An 18,556-nucleotide genomic window follows, 5' to 3' on the forward strand; every position below is an offset into this window, starting at 1 on the left:
GTCGTCTGCTCGGGCTCAAATCTGTTGCTACCCGGTCGAACTCCAACTGCCTGCCAAAACGGACACACCCCTGCCCTCCTTCCCCCACCCACCGTCCAGATCAATGAACTTGAGACAAAAGTGCGATCGTACAAAGAGGCGGCCGAAGAGTCTGACCGTAAATACGATGAGGTACAAAACCCCCAAAACCTCTGCCTTTTTTAAATTCTCATTTGTATTAACCTTGTGTCTGTTTTGTTTTCCCCCCTTTTGCGGGGGGGGGGACATTTCCTTGTTCCTTGCCATCGCTTTCATGTGTGGACATCAACTTAAAAAATGTAAAAAAGATCGCACATCTGGAGAAGGAGCTTCTTAAAGAGAAAGCTGCAGCTGACCACAATAAATTTTTGTACGATGAGGTAACGTAATGTGCAACAGAATCGGGCTGATATTTTGGTACGGATATCATTCGGATATTGTATATGCTTTGATGCCATTATCTGCCAAAGTCTAACTCCTGATTTTCAGCACGGGTTCTGGAGAATTATATGTCGAAGCATTGTGTACTTGATGTGAAAACAGGGTTGGGATGAAAAACTTCAGATGTCAGTTAGGTCTTTCAGTAGAGCTATTGGCTCTGGGTTGGATTTGGACTGATTTTGAGTGGTTGGAGTTGGCAGATTCAAGAAAAGTGCCTGGTGGCCAAGGCTGATCTGTTCCAAATATTTTGTCCAAATATTAAAACCCCTCAACCTGTTTTGCACATGTAGATGTACAGTCCATGTGGAGTCCATCATTTGCCATTGGCTTTTCTGCAAGCTGCAGGGAAGCCATTGTTTTTTTCAAGATCTTATGGGTTTTTTCTTTTTCCAATTTTGTCTCCCCCCGAATCCCATAGATTTTGTACATGTGATTTTGCTCGATGGCATTTCAGCCACTTTTAAATCTTCAAACTTGATCAAACTTCACCAAGTACATGTAAAAACCTTAGGCCGAAGATGTGAACCGAACATTGATGTCATAATGCCATCTTCACAAGTTATAAGTCATTATTGGTCAATTCTTAGGTCAGTAAGGCCTCCCAAAATACTTCTGCTTCCGGTTTCCCTACTGACCCTAATTTATTGGCACGACCTAAAAACTTTCATCGGTGAGTTAGAAAAACAAATTTAACAAAATAAAGAAAATTTAAAAAATTAATCCTGATGTCTTTTCTGTCTTCACAAAACACCTTTCAACAACCCTTTCTCACGTTAAAATGCTTGTTTTTATATGTTTTCATACTTACATTTGCTATTTTTGAAAAGATGTCTTGATGCATCATCATGCTTACCACGCGATACATGGACGTTGTTGGCCAGTTTGCTGTCGTGATTGCCTGAATAGCACTGTGTTAATTGTCCATAATTCTTGTGGATTGTCGACTGTAGACATTTTTACATAGATTAAGGCATGTTTTTATCACTTTTTGAGACAATTTTTCAGCACAAAAATTTGAACCACCCCAAAGTTCCAATCTACCGACCCTATTTTTGAGAGGCATGTAATCGGAAGCAGAACGGGGGGGGCCTAACTTCAAAATTACAAGTCCAATTGAGATATAAATTTGTGTTCATCTTTAAATTGATGAAACTTAGCATGACCTCATGATGACATCATCACTTAATTTTTATTAATTATTTCATTTTTCATTATTTATTCTGCTTGTTGAAATGAAAATTATTTTTGCGGGGCATTTGAGAGACAATGTAGTAGATACTTTCTTTTGTGACATCATGATGACGTCAAAAATAAGCAAAGTTTTGTTTTGCGTATTAGAGATTATCTACAGTAATGTGGAATGTAGTCCCCTAACATCTTCAAACAGAGTGATTTTCGAGTAAACTTTTGTCACTCAAGTTGCAAATGATAGACTCTACCTTTAAATGTTGTGGTTTTTATTATTTTTTTTCCTATTGTGTGTATAGATTTGCATACTTTATGTTAATGTGCACGTGCTTATTTACTGTTCCAGTACATGTCTGTATAGTTACCGGTCAATACTGTTTGGTCATTTCGTTTCAGTTGTCTGTTGCACTATTTGGTATAAAAGGCATTAAAAAGTGCAATGTCAAATCATTGGCAGTGTTTTCAATGGTGAAAGAATTCAGAGTTAATCCTGGACATTTTGGGGGAAAATTTTGATTGAGTACATGTTTGCACGTTCCATGAGTTATTAAGCACTAGCGCCCTCTCCAAACGTTGGTTCTGTCTGTCATAAGGGTGACAGTTGTACTGCTTTGCATTCTATGTGCCTTGCTGGCAGGTTGTTGCTAATGCGTTGTTGACCTTTGTGAATGTGCGTTGTTGCAATTTATATAAGGCTGATGGTGGGTGTGTAGTTGTTTGGTAATCTCATCTTCTTTCTTTTTTTTGTGGGAAAAGGTTTTTAGGAAACTCACTGTTACAGAGCAAGATTTGGAGCGTTCAGATGAGCGTTGCAAGGACTTAGATTGGTAAGTTATAAAACCTGGCAGAGAAAGTGTCCCTTGAAATACGAGGATTGCTTTATTCACAGTTCAATAAAATTTGGAGAGCCATCCCAAAACACTTTGTTTTCTGGCTGGTTACCGTTTTCCGTAACCACTTCATATTGTCTTAAGGCCTCGGTATTCCCTGTGTTGAAATGCAGCGGAGATGTTTAAAAGCCTTCAGTGACTTTGGCCCATGGCCGGCCGCTCCAGCAAATATTGCTCCATGGCATCATTTAGAAGCAATGACACTGTGGGAAATGGCGCCCAAATCTTGAGCAAATGATCACCAGGGTTTAACATTTGTATAGTCCGACTTTGTGAAGGATTGTTTGTCTGTCATTTTTGTTGGTATTTTTTGGCTGAAAATAATACTACATGGGGGACAAATGCGGTGTGGAATAAAACCGTTGGCAAGTAAATAAACTGGTGCTATTTGAATATTTTCTTTCGCTTCTGCCAGCTGATGACCCGTTAACTGCTTAATGTTGTCCCTTTTCTTTAAAATCTGCCTTGTCCTTAAAGGGTCCCCGAAGATTCAGCATTGTTGTTTCACGTGGTGCGTGAAGTTAAACAAAAAGAGTGGTCAAACAAACTGTCCATCTGCTTTGAATACCTACACTTATACTTGACAGCGTAGTTCCTGTGTTCTTGTCTCCGTTAGGTTGTCTGTCCCTCGGCCTCTTGTCATCTTTTATCAAATGCTTACCCAGACTTTCTCCCCTGGTCTCTCTGCAGTAAGCTCGTCGAATTAACAGAACAGGTCAGCAACTTGCAGGCCGCCCACAAGTCGGCCGAAGCTCGATACGAGAAGGCCTCTGATGCAGAGGAGCAACTGCTTGTCAGAGTACAGGAGCTGACCGCTGAAAAGGAGGCCGTAAGTTCTGACCCTGTATGCCTAGGTCCCACGTGCAGCTGATGTAAAAATGACTGTCGGTGAGGACTCAGAATGTCCACGTGAATTAATAAGACTTCTGAGCAAGTTATTCAGTTTTCACAAGTGTACCTATGTCAGCAGAAAATCAAAATACAGTGTAACATTCCAACAAAGTTTACCTCATGTTAGAGTCAAAGACCACTTGTGTTTCACTCAAAATTTTAAGTCCATGCCTAGCCTCCAAGTTAAATTTCTCTGCTGAAATACTGCGCAATTATACTAACAAACACATCGTACACATGCTTACATGAGCCCCACTTAGAACTTCCCAACAGCCTGTTTCTTTGTCATTGAGGTTACACATCAACTTTGGCACCTGCTGAACTGCTTGGGTTAAGCTGTCTGTGTCAACTGACTGTGTGGGCTTCTCTCTGAGTTAACTCTGGGATTTCCCCAGCTCATCCCAAAAAATTGTCGTTAACTTTTCTCCGTCTTCTGAATCTTGTTTTTTTTCTTCTCCTCCCCTCGTCTGTCTTTCTCTCTGACCTCAGTTGGCAAACCAAGAGGAGTTCACTAACCGGTCATTCAAAACTCTGCAAGTCCAGCTGGAGAGCGCCGAAGGTGAGTGTCGCGCTCCCGGCAGAGCGTGCCGTGGGTAGATTCACTGCCCGTCGTTCCCTAGGCGTAGGATAAGCAGGGTTTCTATATGCTAGCAAAGCATCAGGAGATGATGAGATTCATTGTCGGGATATTGAACCCATAATGCTCAGGTACCAATGTAGGTTTTGTTGTCACTGTTCAGGTGAGGTACATGTAACAGTTGTTGTTTCGGTAACTTTTGTCCGAGTAGAATGTTGTGTGGAGATTTTTGGTATGTAGTTGTTTATCGTGTTGTAAATGTTAGAAACCATAGTGCTAGTGAACAATCCTGGAAGCTCCTTTTCATGTATATGCAGTGATTCAGGTGTTAGTATTTTTAGGAAAAAAATGGAAATTTGGAAATAAGTTGTGTGTGTTAGGTGTAGATTCTTTTTTATCGGCACTGAGTGTGCGCAGGGGAAAGAAAAAAAACAAAACAACCACCAGCCATGTCTCTTGGGTTTCTCTTACATGAACACAGTATAAAATGAGTCCGTACAATTCACTTGCTATCAGGTTTCTGTTTGAATAAAGCCTTTTGTTTCAGCGAACTAACCCAGTTGAATCTAAAATGACGAGAAAGCATTTATGGCTTGAAATGTCAAAGACAAAAATCTGGGTTGGTTTTACCTCTGGTTTTTGCAGGTGTAAAACTACCTTGAGTCTCTGTAGCCAAAACGTGGGTTGGTTTCAATTCATATTAACACAAAAGAGCACGTTTTCTACTGTGTTCTTGGACCCACAAGTATGAATGTATGTATCTTCAGTATTTAACCAGAGTTTTCTTATTCAAATGCCCCCCCTTAAACTACACCTCTTTATTGCCAAGTTGTTTTTTTATTCTACATCTCTTACATTTCACCCAAATTCAATTTGCCAATCTATTCCGTTGCTTTATAACCAACATTCTTCTTTCTCAGGAAAAGTTTAACATGTTAACTGTCAGCTGAACTTTTGGGGTTTTGTGTCCAGCTTTTGTTAATTTCTTGCCTGACACCCATTGTTTTCAACATGCAGCTTTCCTGTCATAAACTTACTAATCTGGCACAATTTAATGGAGTGGAAATGATATCTGCACCTGTTCGTATGCTTGCTTGTTTTTATTCATTTTGTCAGCGGTCCATATATGTTTTGTCCCTGGTTTTTCAGTGCTTGCTTCTTGCAGTGTCAATGTTTTTTATTTTCTCTGTACCTGTTCCATTGGTCACAGTATGTCTTAACCTGTGATACAGCCCCTTTAAGTTGCAAGTTTTAAAAGAAATCAGGGCCAGACATTCCTGACGTGTGTATGCTAATCTGTGGTCAGAATGCCAGATATGTCCCAGTGGTATGCCTGCAATGGGCCATGAGGGGCGTGTACCGTACATGGTACAGTCTTGGGCAGTCCCTGTTGTGTATGTCCACCAGGCTAGCATTTTTTTTCCCCCAGCGTTGCTGTGGGATAGTGCCTGTGATGTCAGAAAAATATGCATTACCAAATATGGCCGGGAGCTGTTTAAAGATGATCTGAGAGATTGTGCAGTGAAGTGTGTGGAAGTGTTCATTGTGCTGCAGTTTTACATGAATGGTGCCGCAGTTTTGCCCTTTAAAAGCTGACCTTTCAAAAAAAAGAAAAAAAATGAAAAACTGTTTCTTTTATGGATGGGGGGGAGTCAGAAAAAATAAGTTATCATGAAACAAAATGAAGCGTGTATTTCCAAAGAACGTGCCAGTGTTATTCACAATTGAATATTTCATACTGATTAATTTCAGCAAGTTTCCGGCTGACAGAATTTCATGTGCAAAAATAATATCCACATCAGTGATGAAAAGTCTGAGAGTTCACTGCAATAAAAGAAAATGCCAATCCCTTTGGGAATGAAACAACCACGGGCCAGACATTTTAAGTCCTTCAGCAACAGCTTTCGGTGAAATTAAACTCTGAGGGGATGTCTTACAACACTCTCTGTCTTTTTCCTATTTGGGCAAGAGTAGAAACTGAGATGAAACATGTAAAATTGCCAGCAGGTGGATAGACGAATTTACAGATTGATCCCTCGGTGGCAGTGCATGTATATACAAAGATAACATGATTCACTCCATGGATCCTTATTGAATTACCAGAGTGCTAAACTCTTCAGTCCCCTTGCAGAAGATTTTGAAGCTGTCCACAGCGCGGACATCTTGACTTACACGCATAGGTCACAGAACACACCAAAATGAGATGAAAACGGACTGTGAAGAACATACTCAAAAACGCGCTACAGACTTTGATTTATTCCCACACTTAATTGATTCTAGAGACAATTTGACAAATAGTATGCAGTACACCTTTGTATGATACATGTAGGTGCATTGTTTGCACGCAACAAAACGAAAGTGCCGTTTTACTGATGTTGCATGTTTGATTGAGGCAGCATTGATAACGTGCTTTAGTGGAATAGTACTTGAGATATGGAAAAAGCAACGCTGAAAACATCTTTGTATGTACATAAACATGGGCTTTTTTTAGAAGTATTGATACAAACATGGATGTCTCACTTGGTTTCCTTCCTTCCTTCCGTATGGCGAGATACATGTACATTCACATAGCTCTGAGTTGTGGTTGTCTCATACTGCCTCAATTCAATTAGGGATGAAGGCACCCAGACATTCCAGCTCAAACTTTACTTCCTGTGTTTCTGGCCCGCTGTTTTCATATTTGTCTCTGTGTGAGATGGTTTGGTTTTGTTTTGTGTTGTTCTGGTATTTTTTTGTACATGCCCTGCTTTGTTGCATGCTCACCCTGCTGAGCCTGTGTCATTTTGACTTCACTCATCTCCATCAGTCTTTTGAAATAAAAACTCACACTGCTCTAGAGTCGGCATTCACAGAGTTCACTTTTACCCGTTCATTCCGAGTTCACATTTTTTGTTTTTGTTTTGTTGCCCTCCAAGATTTCCTGCCCTTGTCCTCCTTTCCCCACCCTTCCTGTTTAACAAGAAAACAGAAGTCACGACAAATGTTTAGAAGAGAGTTGCTCCAAAAATTCCCCCTTAAGAAACGTCACAACATCTTACAAAAGAATCCATTGCTTCCAGTTTTGTGTCACAAATGGACTGGAATGTCTTTCAGTGCCCCAAATGAGTTGATTCCTCCGCTGTCACTCGATACAATAAAAAGCATTTGTTCAATTTTATGATGTGTGCATAGCCATTCAAAACATGACCTAAATTGGAAAGAACAAATATTTTTAAGTCTTTTTCTGGAGACTGAAGTAATTTTTGCGCTGAAAATGAAAAGCCAAGCATCATGTGTTCACAGTTTATCAGGCACTTCGCATATCTGGTCATAAACATGGATGAAACTTTGTATGTTCACTTTTCTTTTGACTGCTCGTTCATTTTTATGTGGCATTGTGCAAGTGGACGAAAGTTATTCAATTTGAGGGGATTTCTTCCGATAAATTATGTTCGCTTTTGGAGAAGGGTTCTTTAAGTATCAAGAAAAGAGATAACTGAACACATATCCTGCCGCCTATGAACACCCACTGACTCCAATCAAATCCCTACCGTCCCAAGTCCCCACAGCAGCGTTGTACTAAAAACCCCCACCTTCTGTTAACCCACCTCCTTCCTGCTGTCAGTTTTCCTTTGGCATGGATGGTGGTTTGAAATGAATAGAATGCCTGAAAGTGATCATAGAAGATTAACAAGTTGTAAGAAAATGATGTCTCCTGGTAGAGATGGGATTCTGTTCTTTGCATGGATTTGCTGTGCCGATGTGGTTCAGAGAGTTAGCTTAATCATGCATCTGGTTTACAAGTAGCCAGGGTTATTTTTGCAGAGTAAGGATATATTTTTCTTATTGTAATATACTGAGGGAATCTTAAGATTTTCCATACATCTGCAAGAAATTAAAGCAGATTCTATTCTTAGCATTAGTAAGTTGTCCGGTTTTAGTGTTGTGTGAGGACTGGGTTGCCAGTCTATTGTCTTCAGTGCTGTATTGTCTTTGCTCGCCATCTGTTGTACTGTAGTGTTGGGTCTCGTCTCTGCATCAGTTACGTGTAGTTTAGTGTTTTTGTGACCCCAGAAAGTTGCTAACATGAATCCCGAGTTTAACATGTTGATAGCCGTCCAGCTAACTGAAGTACATTTTGGCGGATTGCATGACTATAACGATCAGAGATTGATGGTGTCTTTGGATGACTGAAGTTGAAGGAGAAAACCTCCAGTACGAAGTAGACAGTTACATCTGTATCTCAGCTGGCACATTTTCTTGAGACAAGTTTTGACTTTACCACAAGAAAAGTCCAGTGCCAATGTTTGGTTTTCATACATGGTTATGTGCAATCCTTATTGTATCATGCATTCCGTTCTTAGCATGGTTTAGAGTTTGCGTTCATTCAGATCATTGGTATAACCAGATGACAATGACTGTATCATCTCAGCGTAAATGTAATTAACAGAACAAGCAAATGAGTTCATTAGAGTCCTATCATCAGAGTCATTGTAAATATATAGCATCCTGTAAAAACAAGGAGTTTAATCACATTTCGGAGTTGTGTATGCGGCAAGGAGGGACAGTTTGCATTCAAAGATAGTAAAATGCTGGAGTTTTAGGCCAATTACAGCTTTCAATTTGGGACGAGTTAAAATGATGAGGTTTTTTGTAGCCAACCCTGTTGAGTTTTCTCGTAATTCATGAGGCAGAGCACACGGTACTGAAATTTTCATTGGCTTTTTTGCCAAGATCATTAGTACATGGGAAACATTGGAGCCAAGAATAAATGTGATTGTATAACAGTCACTTCACGTTGAAGTCAGCAATGAAAGAACCTTAAAACACCGTCTTTTACTTGTAACCGGCTTAAAAATCAGACAGCAGAACATTTCCGACTGGAAAAGATTTGTAAACCATTGATTTTTCAGTACGATTGGTTATTACATTGGGGATATGTATAGGCTTTGGCAAAACAATTTCTGGCTCATTTTTTCTGGGAAAATGTATTGTTCTCTGTTATGGCCCTGCACCCCCGAGGTTCAAAACGTCACACAGTTCTTGATTTGGCATCACTTAGAACACATTTTGTTGTTTGCATGCTGTTAGCACAGTATTAATACATGCATTCCGGTCGAATGCAACAATTTTTTTTTTAAATGGCCAAATAGCTTCAGTGGCATGGATGAAGGCTACTGAGCTTTTTGGGGTTAACCCATCCCGTTTATAGCCCCATGGTTAACCCATGTACGGTTTGAAAACCTGGAAAGTATTGTGTTTACAAAACTGCGCCTGCAAGCATGGGTGTGGAGTTCAGTTCATTAATCATTAACCAAAGAAAGACAGCTCAAAGTAAAAACTGAAACAAAGGAAGACAGAAAGAAAATGTGCGACATGAGTTGCCAACAACCTCAGCTGGTATCTAGACGTCCCAACGCCAGATTTCTGGGAACCAACTTAAAACCCTTATGCTCAGGCTCAGTCACTCGACGGGGGTGATTCGGTAAGATGGTTTCTGTCATTTTGTGTGATTTGTACCTGTAAATTGTAAATATCAATAAGCATGCTGATTGTTTCAGGGATTTTTAAGTTTGTTCAGGTATTTCACAGGAAGCGGGAGACATGAGGTGTCGTTCTTCCGTGATTGCATTTCCAAGTGTTTTCTTTTACAATAGTACGTCCTTAATAGGAGTCAAAATGTGGCCGTTTGTTTTTCACTTTGTGGCAGAAATTCTGAAGTACCAGAGTTGGTGTGGTTAAATCTAACCTGGCGCCTTGCATAGTTTGGCCGTTCTTCTGTCGCATCAAACAAAAAATTCTGATGTACCTATGCTGTCTGTCTGTTAGTAATGTAATCCAGCCCATTACACGTTAATCACATGCCATCCAGCTGCAAGTCAAGTCATGAGCCCTTTGAATGAACTGTGACAAGAGCACTCCTTTGTCCTTGTTCAATCTGCTACTCGCGACTGGTCTTATCAAAGAGCTTGGGATGGACTTGACTGCAGCGCTGTTGTATTTGGTGATTCCTTCACCAGTAACCCCGTGCAAAGCAATCGCGCTCACACGGGCCGGAGCTCCGCAAATGGCTCTGCACTGCAGCTGCGCTCAAGTTGTTAACCTCTGCGTTTTGCCCTGCGCAGCCGTCATTGACAATGAGTATCAAAAGTCACGTCCCGCGTTCATTTTGTGCCCAGGTCACATGGAGACCTTTTGCGATAAATTTTCGAAAAACAAGCCTTTATTACTGCAAGAGAAATTCTTTTATCGCTGTTGCTGGGCAATGCTGAGCTATCTCAAGCATGATTGTTTGTAAATGCAGCACATGTGCATGTCGTTGGGAACAAGACGGGAGTACCTCGTGTACGACATGAGCCATTACAGTTTTGTTGTAAGGACTGTGGTGGTACACATACCTGTGTGTGATTGGGAGTGAAGATTGACTTCAAAATTCTATCGACAAGAATAGCAAGCATAATTACAGTGCAGTTTCTCAAGAATTGATATTGCTCTCATTTTACGTCATTAATGTGTACCACCCTCTGTGTCCCCCCCTCCAATAGCGCTAACGAGTCGATGAATGTTAGGCAAACATAATTTCCCTCAAGTATACCACACGCACCAAGGTTCAATTGTTGTCAGCTGTCAGTGATGATTCTTCTGTTCTTTTAACTTAGAAAAAGGGTTCTTAAAGCATAATCTATAATGCAAGCATTTCATTCTTGAATGGTGTCGTAGCCTTCACCTCACTTCTTCCTTGCTGTGGTGACATGATCAGAACTAATCTCTAATCACAGTTCTTAAGGCGCTCCAGCACCAACATGGGATACCCTTTGAATGTTAAATGCATTGCTGCTCAAACACATTCATGTCGATCTGCCCCCCCCTCATGACCATTCATCTACCCAGTGCTCAAGACAGTTGCCATTTCTCCCCATGACCCTTATCTCTATGGTCATTTCAACTTTTTTGTAGAGTGTTCCGCCTTAGAAGCTAGTCCTCTAGAACACTTCTGCTTTACACTTTGTGATCAAAGCACCTTTCGCACAAAGACATAGTAGATTCATTAACTGGTGTACCCCAGATTGCTTCAGCGCTAACCAATAGCACCGACAAAGGCATTTGTGTAAAGACAGAGATTCCAACACGATGTTCCGCCTCGGTCAAATTCTGCACCTTCATGGCCTGCTTTCAGTGTTAAGAAGATTGGAAGGAGCAGTGGAGAGTTATTGCTCAGTTGTTTGCAGAAATCATAGGCACGGACTTCATTAAATAGGACTCTGAATATTCGCAGGCTGAATTGAAGACGCTGTTGTTGCCGTAATACCTAAATCTGGACAATTCAAATCACTGATTTGCTTGAGGAGGGGTAATTTTATAAGATTGGCAGTGAAGACAGTCATGTAACTAGAATTCTAGTTTTAATATTTGAAAAAGTAATAATACGTTATTGGCTTAAAATCTTGAGTAATTTGATACCTTTTGCTGGAAGGGTATACCTCATCTGGAGTGTAGTCTTAAGAGTTATAAGCATCGGATTGGTGTATCAGATCAAAAGATGTTTTAGTTGCCTGAAATATAATTACTGGTAGAGCACATATTGAAATTGCAGCTGAGTGACTTCCCGACTGAAGTCAGAGTTGCCATTTCCAGAATGGGCAAAATTGCCCTCGTCTTAAAGTATTTACATTGTACTTTTGACCTGTACCCAATCCTGTTCTGTGTGAAGATTGATTTGAATCAGTCATTCTGCTGCAGAATTGCCTTACACAGATGTTTGGCACTGTGTTGGTTTGGATGCACATTTTTATATGGGAAAACCCCCTGTGTTGCAGCCTGAAAGAAAATCAAATGCATGCACTGCTCTGTCTAAATTGACATCAGCGAAATGAGCGTATTTTCACAACACTGAAACTTTTTGCTGCTGCAGTTTGGAGAGAAACATCTTCCCGCCCAAAATATAAGAAACGAAAGAAAGAAAAAGAAAATCCAAGCCACCTGCAGTTTGACTGAGACAGATCTTTGCCTTTCTTGTTGCGACTAACCGAAACCCACAACTCCTCTCAAGTTTGCATGTAAACATTTCCACAGACAAGTTGGAACAGGAGCGCGGGAAGGCCCAGAGACTCCAAGATGAGCTGGACGAATTCAACACGGCGCTCAACCAGCTATGAGCCACAAGCCGCCGGCCACTCTCGCCTTTTTCCACTTCCCCCAGCGGTCTGCATCCAATTTTTAAAAAAAATATTTCTTTTGAAAGAGACAAAAACAAATTGTTGATGTATTACAACTCGTTTTTTGAAGATGTTTTCCAAGCAAACGGGAAAATCGGAGTGGTCACCTCGTGGAGATAATTTGGTCACTGGTGCATGAAAGAAGGAAGTAATTTCCGATGCATGAACTGCTAGTTTGTAGAATTGCGATTGTCGATGGCAGCGCTTCTGTGTAAACACACAACCAAAGAGAAGCCTAAAAATCATCCAAGCGATTTCTATGTCGGTGATTTAGGCATTGCATTCAACCACAACTCACGACCTTACATGTTAAAGCTTCAAGTTGTTTTCCTCTCCGTGTGTTGAATGGAAGTTGTGGGCTTCAGTTATTTTTATGCTCTTGTAAAAAAGTTAAAAACAACTTCTGGTTGGAATGTTACTATTTCGCATGTACTGATCTTCATCTGTGGCCTGATACTAGAGGTGGATTACTCATTTGAAAATACCGCTTGCTGAACTCCTGACGATGGTTCTGCTCTGATCTTCTCCTTGCTTGGAATTCATCCTTGCATTTCCTCCTAGAATTTCTCACCCCGCTCTTTGCAAATGCTCTTTGCCTTTTCTTAGACTAGACGCTCACTTCCTCGTTTGTCCATCTTGCATCAGGTCTTGGCCGGTTTTCTTTGTCAGTCATCTTATGCCGAGGGAAAACAGTCCAGTATTTCCCATTCCCATTCAACCCCTCAAACTCAAACTCTTCTGCAGTGATAGCATGTTGCCTTTGACGTTTTAGAAGTACAGTGGGCTTTGTTCCCCCCCCTGCTTTCCAAGCAAAAGCAACATTTCTTGAAGATTGCGGTTAACAAATCTTCAAACCAAAGTGCTGTCCAGATGAGTTACTGGAAGTATTTGCCCAGAGATCCACATATTTTAACCAAGTAAAGGGCTGTGCTTGGGGTGGTGTATCGGGTCAGGAGAAAATACGAAACAAGGCCAAGTCTTGAGTGGCAAGAAGATAGAACCCCCAATTGAACCTTGTGGGTGGAATCATTCTCCGTCCTTGAGAGTGCTGTTATTCAAGGCTGTGCGTGACAAAGCAGTAAGAGAAGGAATCACTTTGATTGTGTAAAAGCCATGCTTTATTTGGGGTTCAGATCCTACTCGCTAGTACTTATTTAGATCATGTGCAAGTTGCATTGCTTAAATAACAGCTCTCTCTTCAACTACATGTATTCTGAATGTGGTTGCACAAATGAAAAATACCTTCACGAACGTGCAAATTAATGTTCAGGCTTCAACCCTTTCCTTATAGGTCTCTCTCATACGATGTCACTTCCTACAGATTGCCACTTGCATCTGTGGTTAGGAGTTAAATTTTTGGGACGGGCATTTGCTGTACCATATTTTGAAGACAATTGGATCAACAGGTGCGCACTTAGAGAGCTTATGGAGCTTGTGCCTGTACACACTCCTGGTGACGTTGAATATGCAGTTGGGCACCTCTTTTGAGAGAGATCTATAACCTCTTGGACAAGCCAGGACTTTTCTTTGGATGTTTGTGAATTTTTAAAAAAAAATACCATAGCACCCTTGTGGCTCTATAAACTGGTGATGAATACCTGCCGTTTTTTTCTTGGCCTTAGTTGTGGATCAGTCTGATCCAAGTGACCCCCGACCTTGCTCTAGTGGACAGTTCTGTTATGCAACTTTCAAATGTCAACATCCTTGACCAATATCACTATATGCCAATCTGATTGTTACCCACTGTGCTGTAGGTAAATTAACGACAGGTATGCACGCTGTCCTCTACCCTGTTCCTGAAACTCGGGAATATTTCTTTCATAATCTGTTCAATGATGGGTGGCACCATCTGTTACTGGGTCAGCGAAGTCAGTGAAATCAGGTTGAAGATCCTGCCAAATGATTTTGAAACCAAAGGAAACTTTTTCAAGGTGCAGTCCATTTCAAATCAGAAGTTGCCGAGTCCCATTTTCAGTGCCCAAATTCAGTGTCTGGGACACGTTCTCACTCAGGCTAATGCAGCTATTCAGTATTGCCAACTGAAATGACGACTTGCATACTTGCCGAATTTAAAACGAACTACTGACAGCAATTTCCATTGCATTTGCATGGTTGAAAATGGCCATCCTTCATTTTCTTCAACATGACAGCTTCCCAGAAAAAAATTCATTTCACAGAGAGTTTAGTCTGATAACCATCTTCCAACAAGTATGCTTTTCAAACTATAATTTCATCAGGTTTTTGGATAACTGCTAATGATGGATATGTACCTTATTAGTTTGCTGTAAAAATACAAAAAAAAACAAAAAACCCTGGAGCAAATTGGCAAGGGATAGTTTAAAATGGACAGCCCTCTGTCAACAGATTATGTCCGAACCAGCCATGGCGCTTGGTAGGGATGGTTTACTAACGTTTCATTTGACTGCTGTGCGATGGTGCTTCTTCATGTACAGATTGTTTCTTGACATGATGCTTTTTGAATGATTGCAAGCTCAAGTGTTGCAGTTTCCTGCTAAACTCTGACAAATCCTGAAATGGAAATAACTTTGAATTCATTTTGGTTTTCCGCCTTTTCGGCCTTTGCTTGCTTGTGTAGTCATAGCCCATTATAGTACCACATACATTCATCAATCATCTTCAAAACTTAAAGACAGGAGAAACAATTTTTTTTCTGTTTTGTTTTAATTTGTTTGTTTTTGCCGTTATTTGTTTTGCTACATGTACATCATAGAATGTGCTGGATTTAATAGGATTTAGGCTTTAAAAGCACTGCAGTTAACCCATATTTGGACGATTTATGAAAAGTTTTTATGTCTGGTTTATGGAAAAAAGGAACAACAAATAACCAAAACGAAACAGTTCCAAAAGAAGGATTGTTTATTTCCAGTGATAGATGGCACAGTTCCCTTTTTTACTTGCAGTCCTGCAAACTGTTGAAACCTCAAAAGATCAAACAACCCAACGTTGTTTCATAAAGTTTCACTTCAATGCAAGATTGCCGCTTAGAGGTCACTTACAATGCTAAAGGACATTTGATAATTGGTGTCATTTTCTGGGAATTTTGCAAAGTGTATGCATAGTGCTTATTCCCTAGAGCTCTTTAACTTGTTAAAAATAATGAAATGGGTATTTAACTTTAAAGCAAACTTGTGGAATTGGTTGCAGAGAGAAAAAAAAATTGAATGGCCTCGAAGCGACAAAGGCTGCGCAGTTTTTCTAACAGGTTTTGCCCTTACCCAACATATATTAATAAACACTGTATGCGCAGGTTCATACTCGGTACAAAGACAAACATGTATCAGGGTATCACAGTGAATAGTCAAGCTTGCAAATTTGCAGGAATTGAACTTACGTCAGGTGCGGTGATTTCAGCCACAAAAACTTGCACCTGTAGATGTTAAATATGTGACAGTAAATTCCACGTTCTCGTTTTGCTTTTGTGCCGAGTATGGCCTGGTGCTTAAACTGGCTACCAGCCAGCTACATAATTCTTATAAGCCATTTGCGAGTTAAATTTGAATAAAATCTGGTGCCCTGAGTTATCTGACTGCGCATAAACATTACGCTTTGAATTCCTCAGACTAAAGACACTTGCCACACCCCGTGATTCGGGGCAAGCTTTTGCATAGTGACCACCATCTCTGGAATGGACTGGTTCCTTTGTGCTCTTCTTATCCATTGAGAACTGTGTATTGTGGCAAGGGGTCTCTTATGTAACTAAGCAAAAGCTTGCCCCAAATTACGAGGTATAGCAACAGTGGTTTTAGTAAGGAGAATTCAAGTTGTTATATTCACGTGAATTTAAAGTACTCAGTGTACCAGATTTGGGTCAAAGTTAATTCGCAAAAGGCTTATTGACCATAGCTGGTTATCTTTACAACATGCTTCTCACCAACTCACACTTGACAGCATTGCATTGAGCCATGCCGGACAGGTATAGACGTTGGTGCATTTCGTGAATGTTTTCTATTTTTCTGCAAAATTAATCCATCTTAAACCAAGCATCTCTACTCAAACTAAATACATTAATGCTGGACTTGAAAGCAGTCACTTTTTTTCTACCCTTTGTAACTAAAAATGATAATTTGTTTTAGTAACAGAAATACATTGCTGACCAATTTTGAGGTGGCTGCTTGCAGCATTTTTAATGACTTGGTATCTTTCTCAGTTGGTATCAACCACAGTCTAGCAACAGTATTTTCATACTAGGTTGAGCGTTTATGGCAGTGTTATCATATGGTCATATGTTGTAACTTGCATCGTGTAGCAGTCACATTTTTGGGGGGAAGGGAGGCGAGGCAGGGAACGCTTGGTGTTACTTTGTTGGCTGGGACTCCTCGTCACCATAGTTGGCAGAACGCTTGGTGTTACTTTGTTGGCTGGGACTCCTCGTCACCACAGTTGGCAGAACTAGTGGCCACTATTTCATATGGCTATGTCATAGCAGCTACAAATGTTATGAGATGTAATCACTGCCAGTGACTTTCCAGTAGGCCGCTGTACCGACGAATACCAATCTCTGTTTACGGGTGTGCTTTTGATGGAGCCCACTGGGGGGCCATGGGCCCCCACTGGTTCCATGGAAAAGTGCACACGTAAAGTACATGTATTTCATCAGTACAGAGGCCTACTCTCGGACACATGCTACTGGAGGGTCATCACAGGCAGTGAAGCTTGGCACATGATGTTTCAGTTTAGGGTGGTAATCACGAGGGAGCAAAAAGTGCATTGCAGTGCATGCCAAAATTGGGTTGGGGTCTAAAGTTGCCGTGGACGTGTACAGTACCAGAGCAAATGTTGAACTTCTGGAAGTGGTTTTACATTTTGGCTGATGGCTTTTTCGTTTCTGTGATACCCGGTATATCGTCGGCGCTGTCAGGCATGGTGGAAATGTCAGTAAAAATCATTAATGGCCTTTTCCTAGAAGTTTGAAGTTGAGATTTTATGAAATGGTGTGAGGTTAATCTGGGCTTTTTTGACAGTTATTTAATTTGAGAGACACCTTTCAGGATGCTCTTCTATTTTTCGTCGAGCCACTTACCTCATTTGCTACTTACTGTGTACTAACATATATGTTACATAGTTGTGCTGTGGTGTGATGTTCGTTGGTTTGTTTTTGACAACTGGTAACTTTCCATTGCAAGTAGTCATCAAGATCCTCGGATTTATAGCTAGTCTTCTGAAAAACTGGAAAAATGAGTCAAGTATCACATCAGTTGGTTTTGCTAAATCTTATACTAAACCATCCATTTGGTTTCTTTGTGTGTGAATTCTCTCTCCATTTACTGGGGCAGTATCCACAACTTAAGATCCAAGATTCTTACATGTTCACTCTGTCAGATTTTTGATTTCTGTTTTGGTAGATACCCATTGGTAAATTTTAAGTCATGAGCCTAATGCCTCGCAGCACTAGCAGCCAGTGAAGCCATGTGCTTTGTGTTGGGTAGAAGTCCTTCCTAGAGTTCCCACTGATTAACAACTAACACTAATAGTTTTCTGCTTTTCCTTGATTCTAACCCCTTGAATGAGCCCAATGCCTGACTGGTCTTTAAAACACTTGGCTCAGATGTTTGTAGCACATGCCCTTCCACGACCTTTGCTCCGTAGGTTTGTTGCTCTATGTTGCTCGGCATTTGCCATTAATCCTCCCTCTCCACTCCCCCCCCCCGACAAACCGACTTAGTCAAGACCTGTCCTGAAACAAAATAGGCTGTTGCCATTCAGGTACCATTTTGGACTGAAACTGAGTGGATTGCAAGTCCTGAAATGTGCGGCCATTGTGTGTTACACAGACCGTACTCCAAATTTTGCCCAAGCAGAGCCATAATTCTTGTGCTGCACCTCCAACTCAAATTGTGTTGCCGCATGAGCAACCTTGTGGCTTAAAATGTTGTCAGACAGATCAAAAGATGTCTCCAGAAATTTGCAGTGTTGCAGAGACATGTAAAAATCACCCACAGTGGAACACGTCTGGTGAAATGATCTCTTAATAACTGGTCAACAAGTTCCGCAGACTTTGAACCAAAATATTAGCATTTTTTTTATGTTGAAAAACAAAATGACCCCCCGCCCCCCCAAAAAGCAAACCCGATTCCAACCAGCTGTGTTTCGTGGGGAGAGAGCTGCATTTGTTCAATTGTGGCTCAAAGGTTCGTAGACCAGTCAGACAAGAGGTATGGCTTGTGCATTTTCTGGGGCAGTGTGTTGCCCTGCTTCACCGAGTTGCATTCCCTGCAGTTCAGTTAGTAAACCATTCACTGCCTAGTTCACCCCATTTCAAACTTCACATGAGTGATAAACTACAAACCAAAAAGGTGTCCAGAGGGTAAACAATCAGATTGCAAGTGCTAGAAGTG

At 40.8% G+C, this 18,556-nt stretch overlaps 1 protein-coding gene across 5 annotated transcripts in view; it reads left to right on the forward strand.

Moving 5' to 3' along the window:
• Positions 1-18,556, forward strand: part of LOC110988751 (tropomyosin-1-like) — a 49,096-nt gene that overhangs the window by 26,021 nt on the left and 4,519 nt on the right. For 3 of the 5 annotated variants that reach the window (XM_022252559.2, XM_022252553.2, XM_022252585.2), the window contains 4 exons: positions 100-171; positions 2,404-2,474; positions 3,228-3,366; positions 3,918-3,987. In XM_022252559.2, the coding sequence (XP_022108251.1) occupies positions 100-171; positions 2,404-2,474; positions 3,228-3,366; positions 3,918-3,987 (352 nt within the window). Of the gene's footprint in view, positions 1-99; positions 172-326; positions 399-2,403; positions 2,475-3,227; positions 3,367-3,917; positions 3,988-12,057; positions 12,187-18,556 lie in introns of all 5 variants that reach the window. The other 2 variants (XM_022252566.2, XM_022252575.2) reach the window with 2 other exon arrangements.

The sequence above is a fragment of the Acanthaster planci genome, linkage group LG05 (genome assembly GCF_054643075.1).
Source record: "Acanthaster planci isolate LZ-2023a linkage group LG05, COTS_SCS, whole genome shotgun sequence".
NCBI classification, from domain to species: Eukaryota; Metazoa; Echinodermata; class Asteroidea; order Valvatida; family Acanthasteridae; genus Acanthaster; species Acanthaster planci.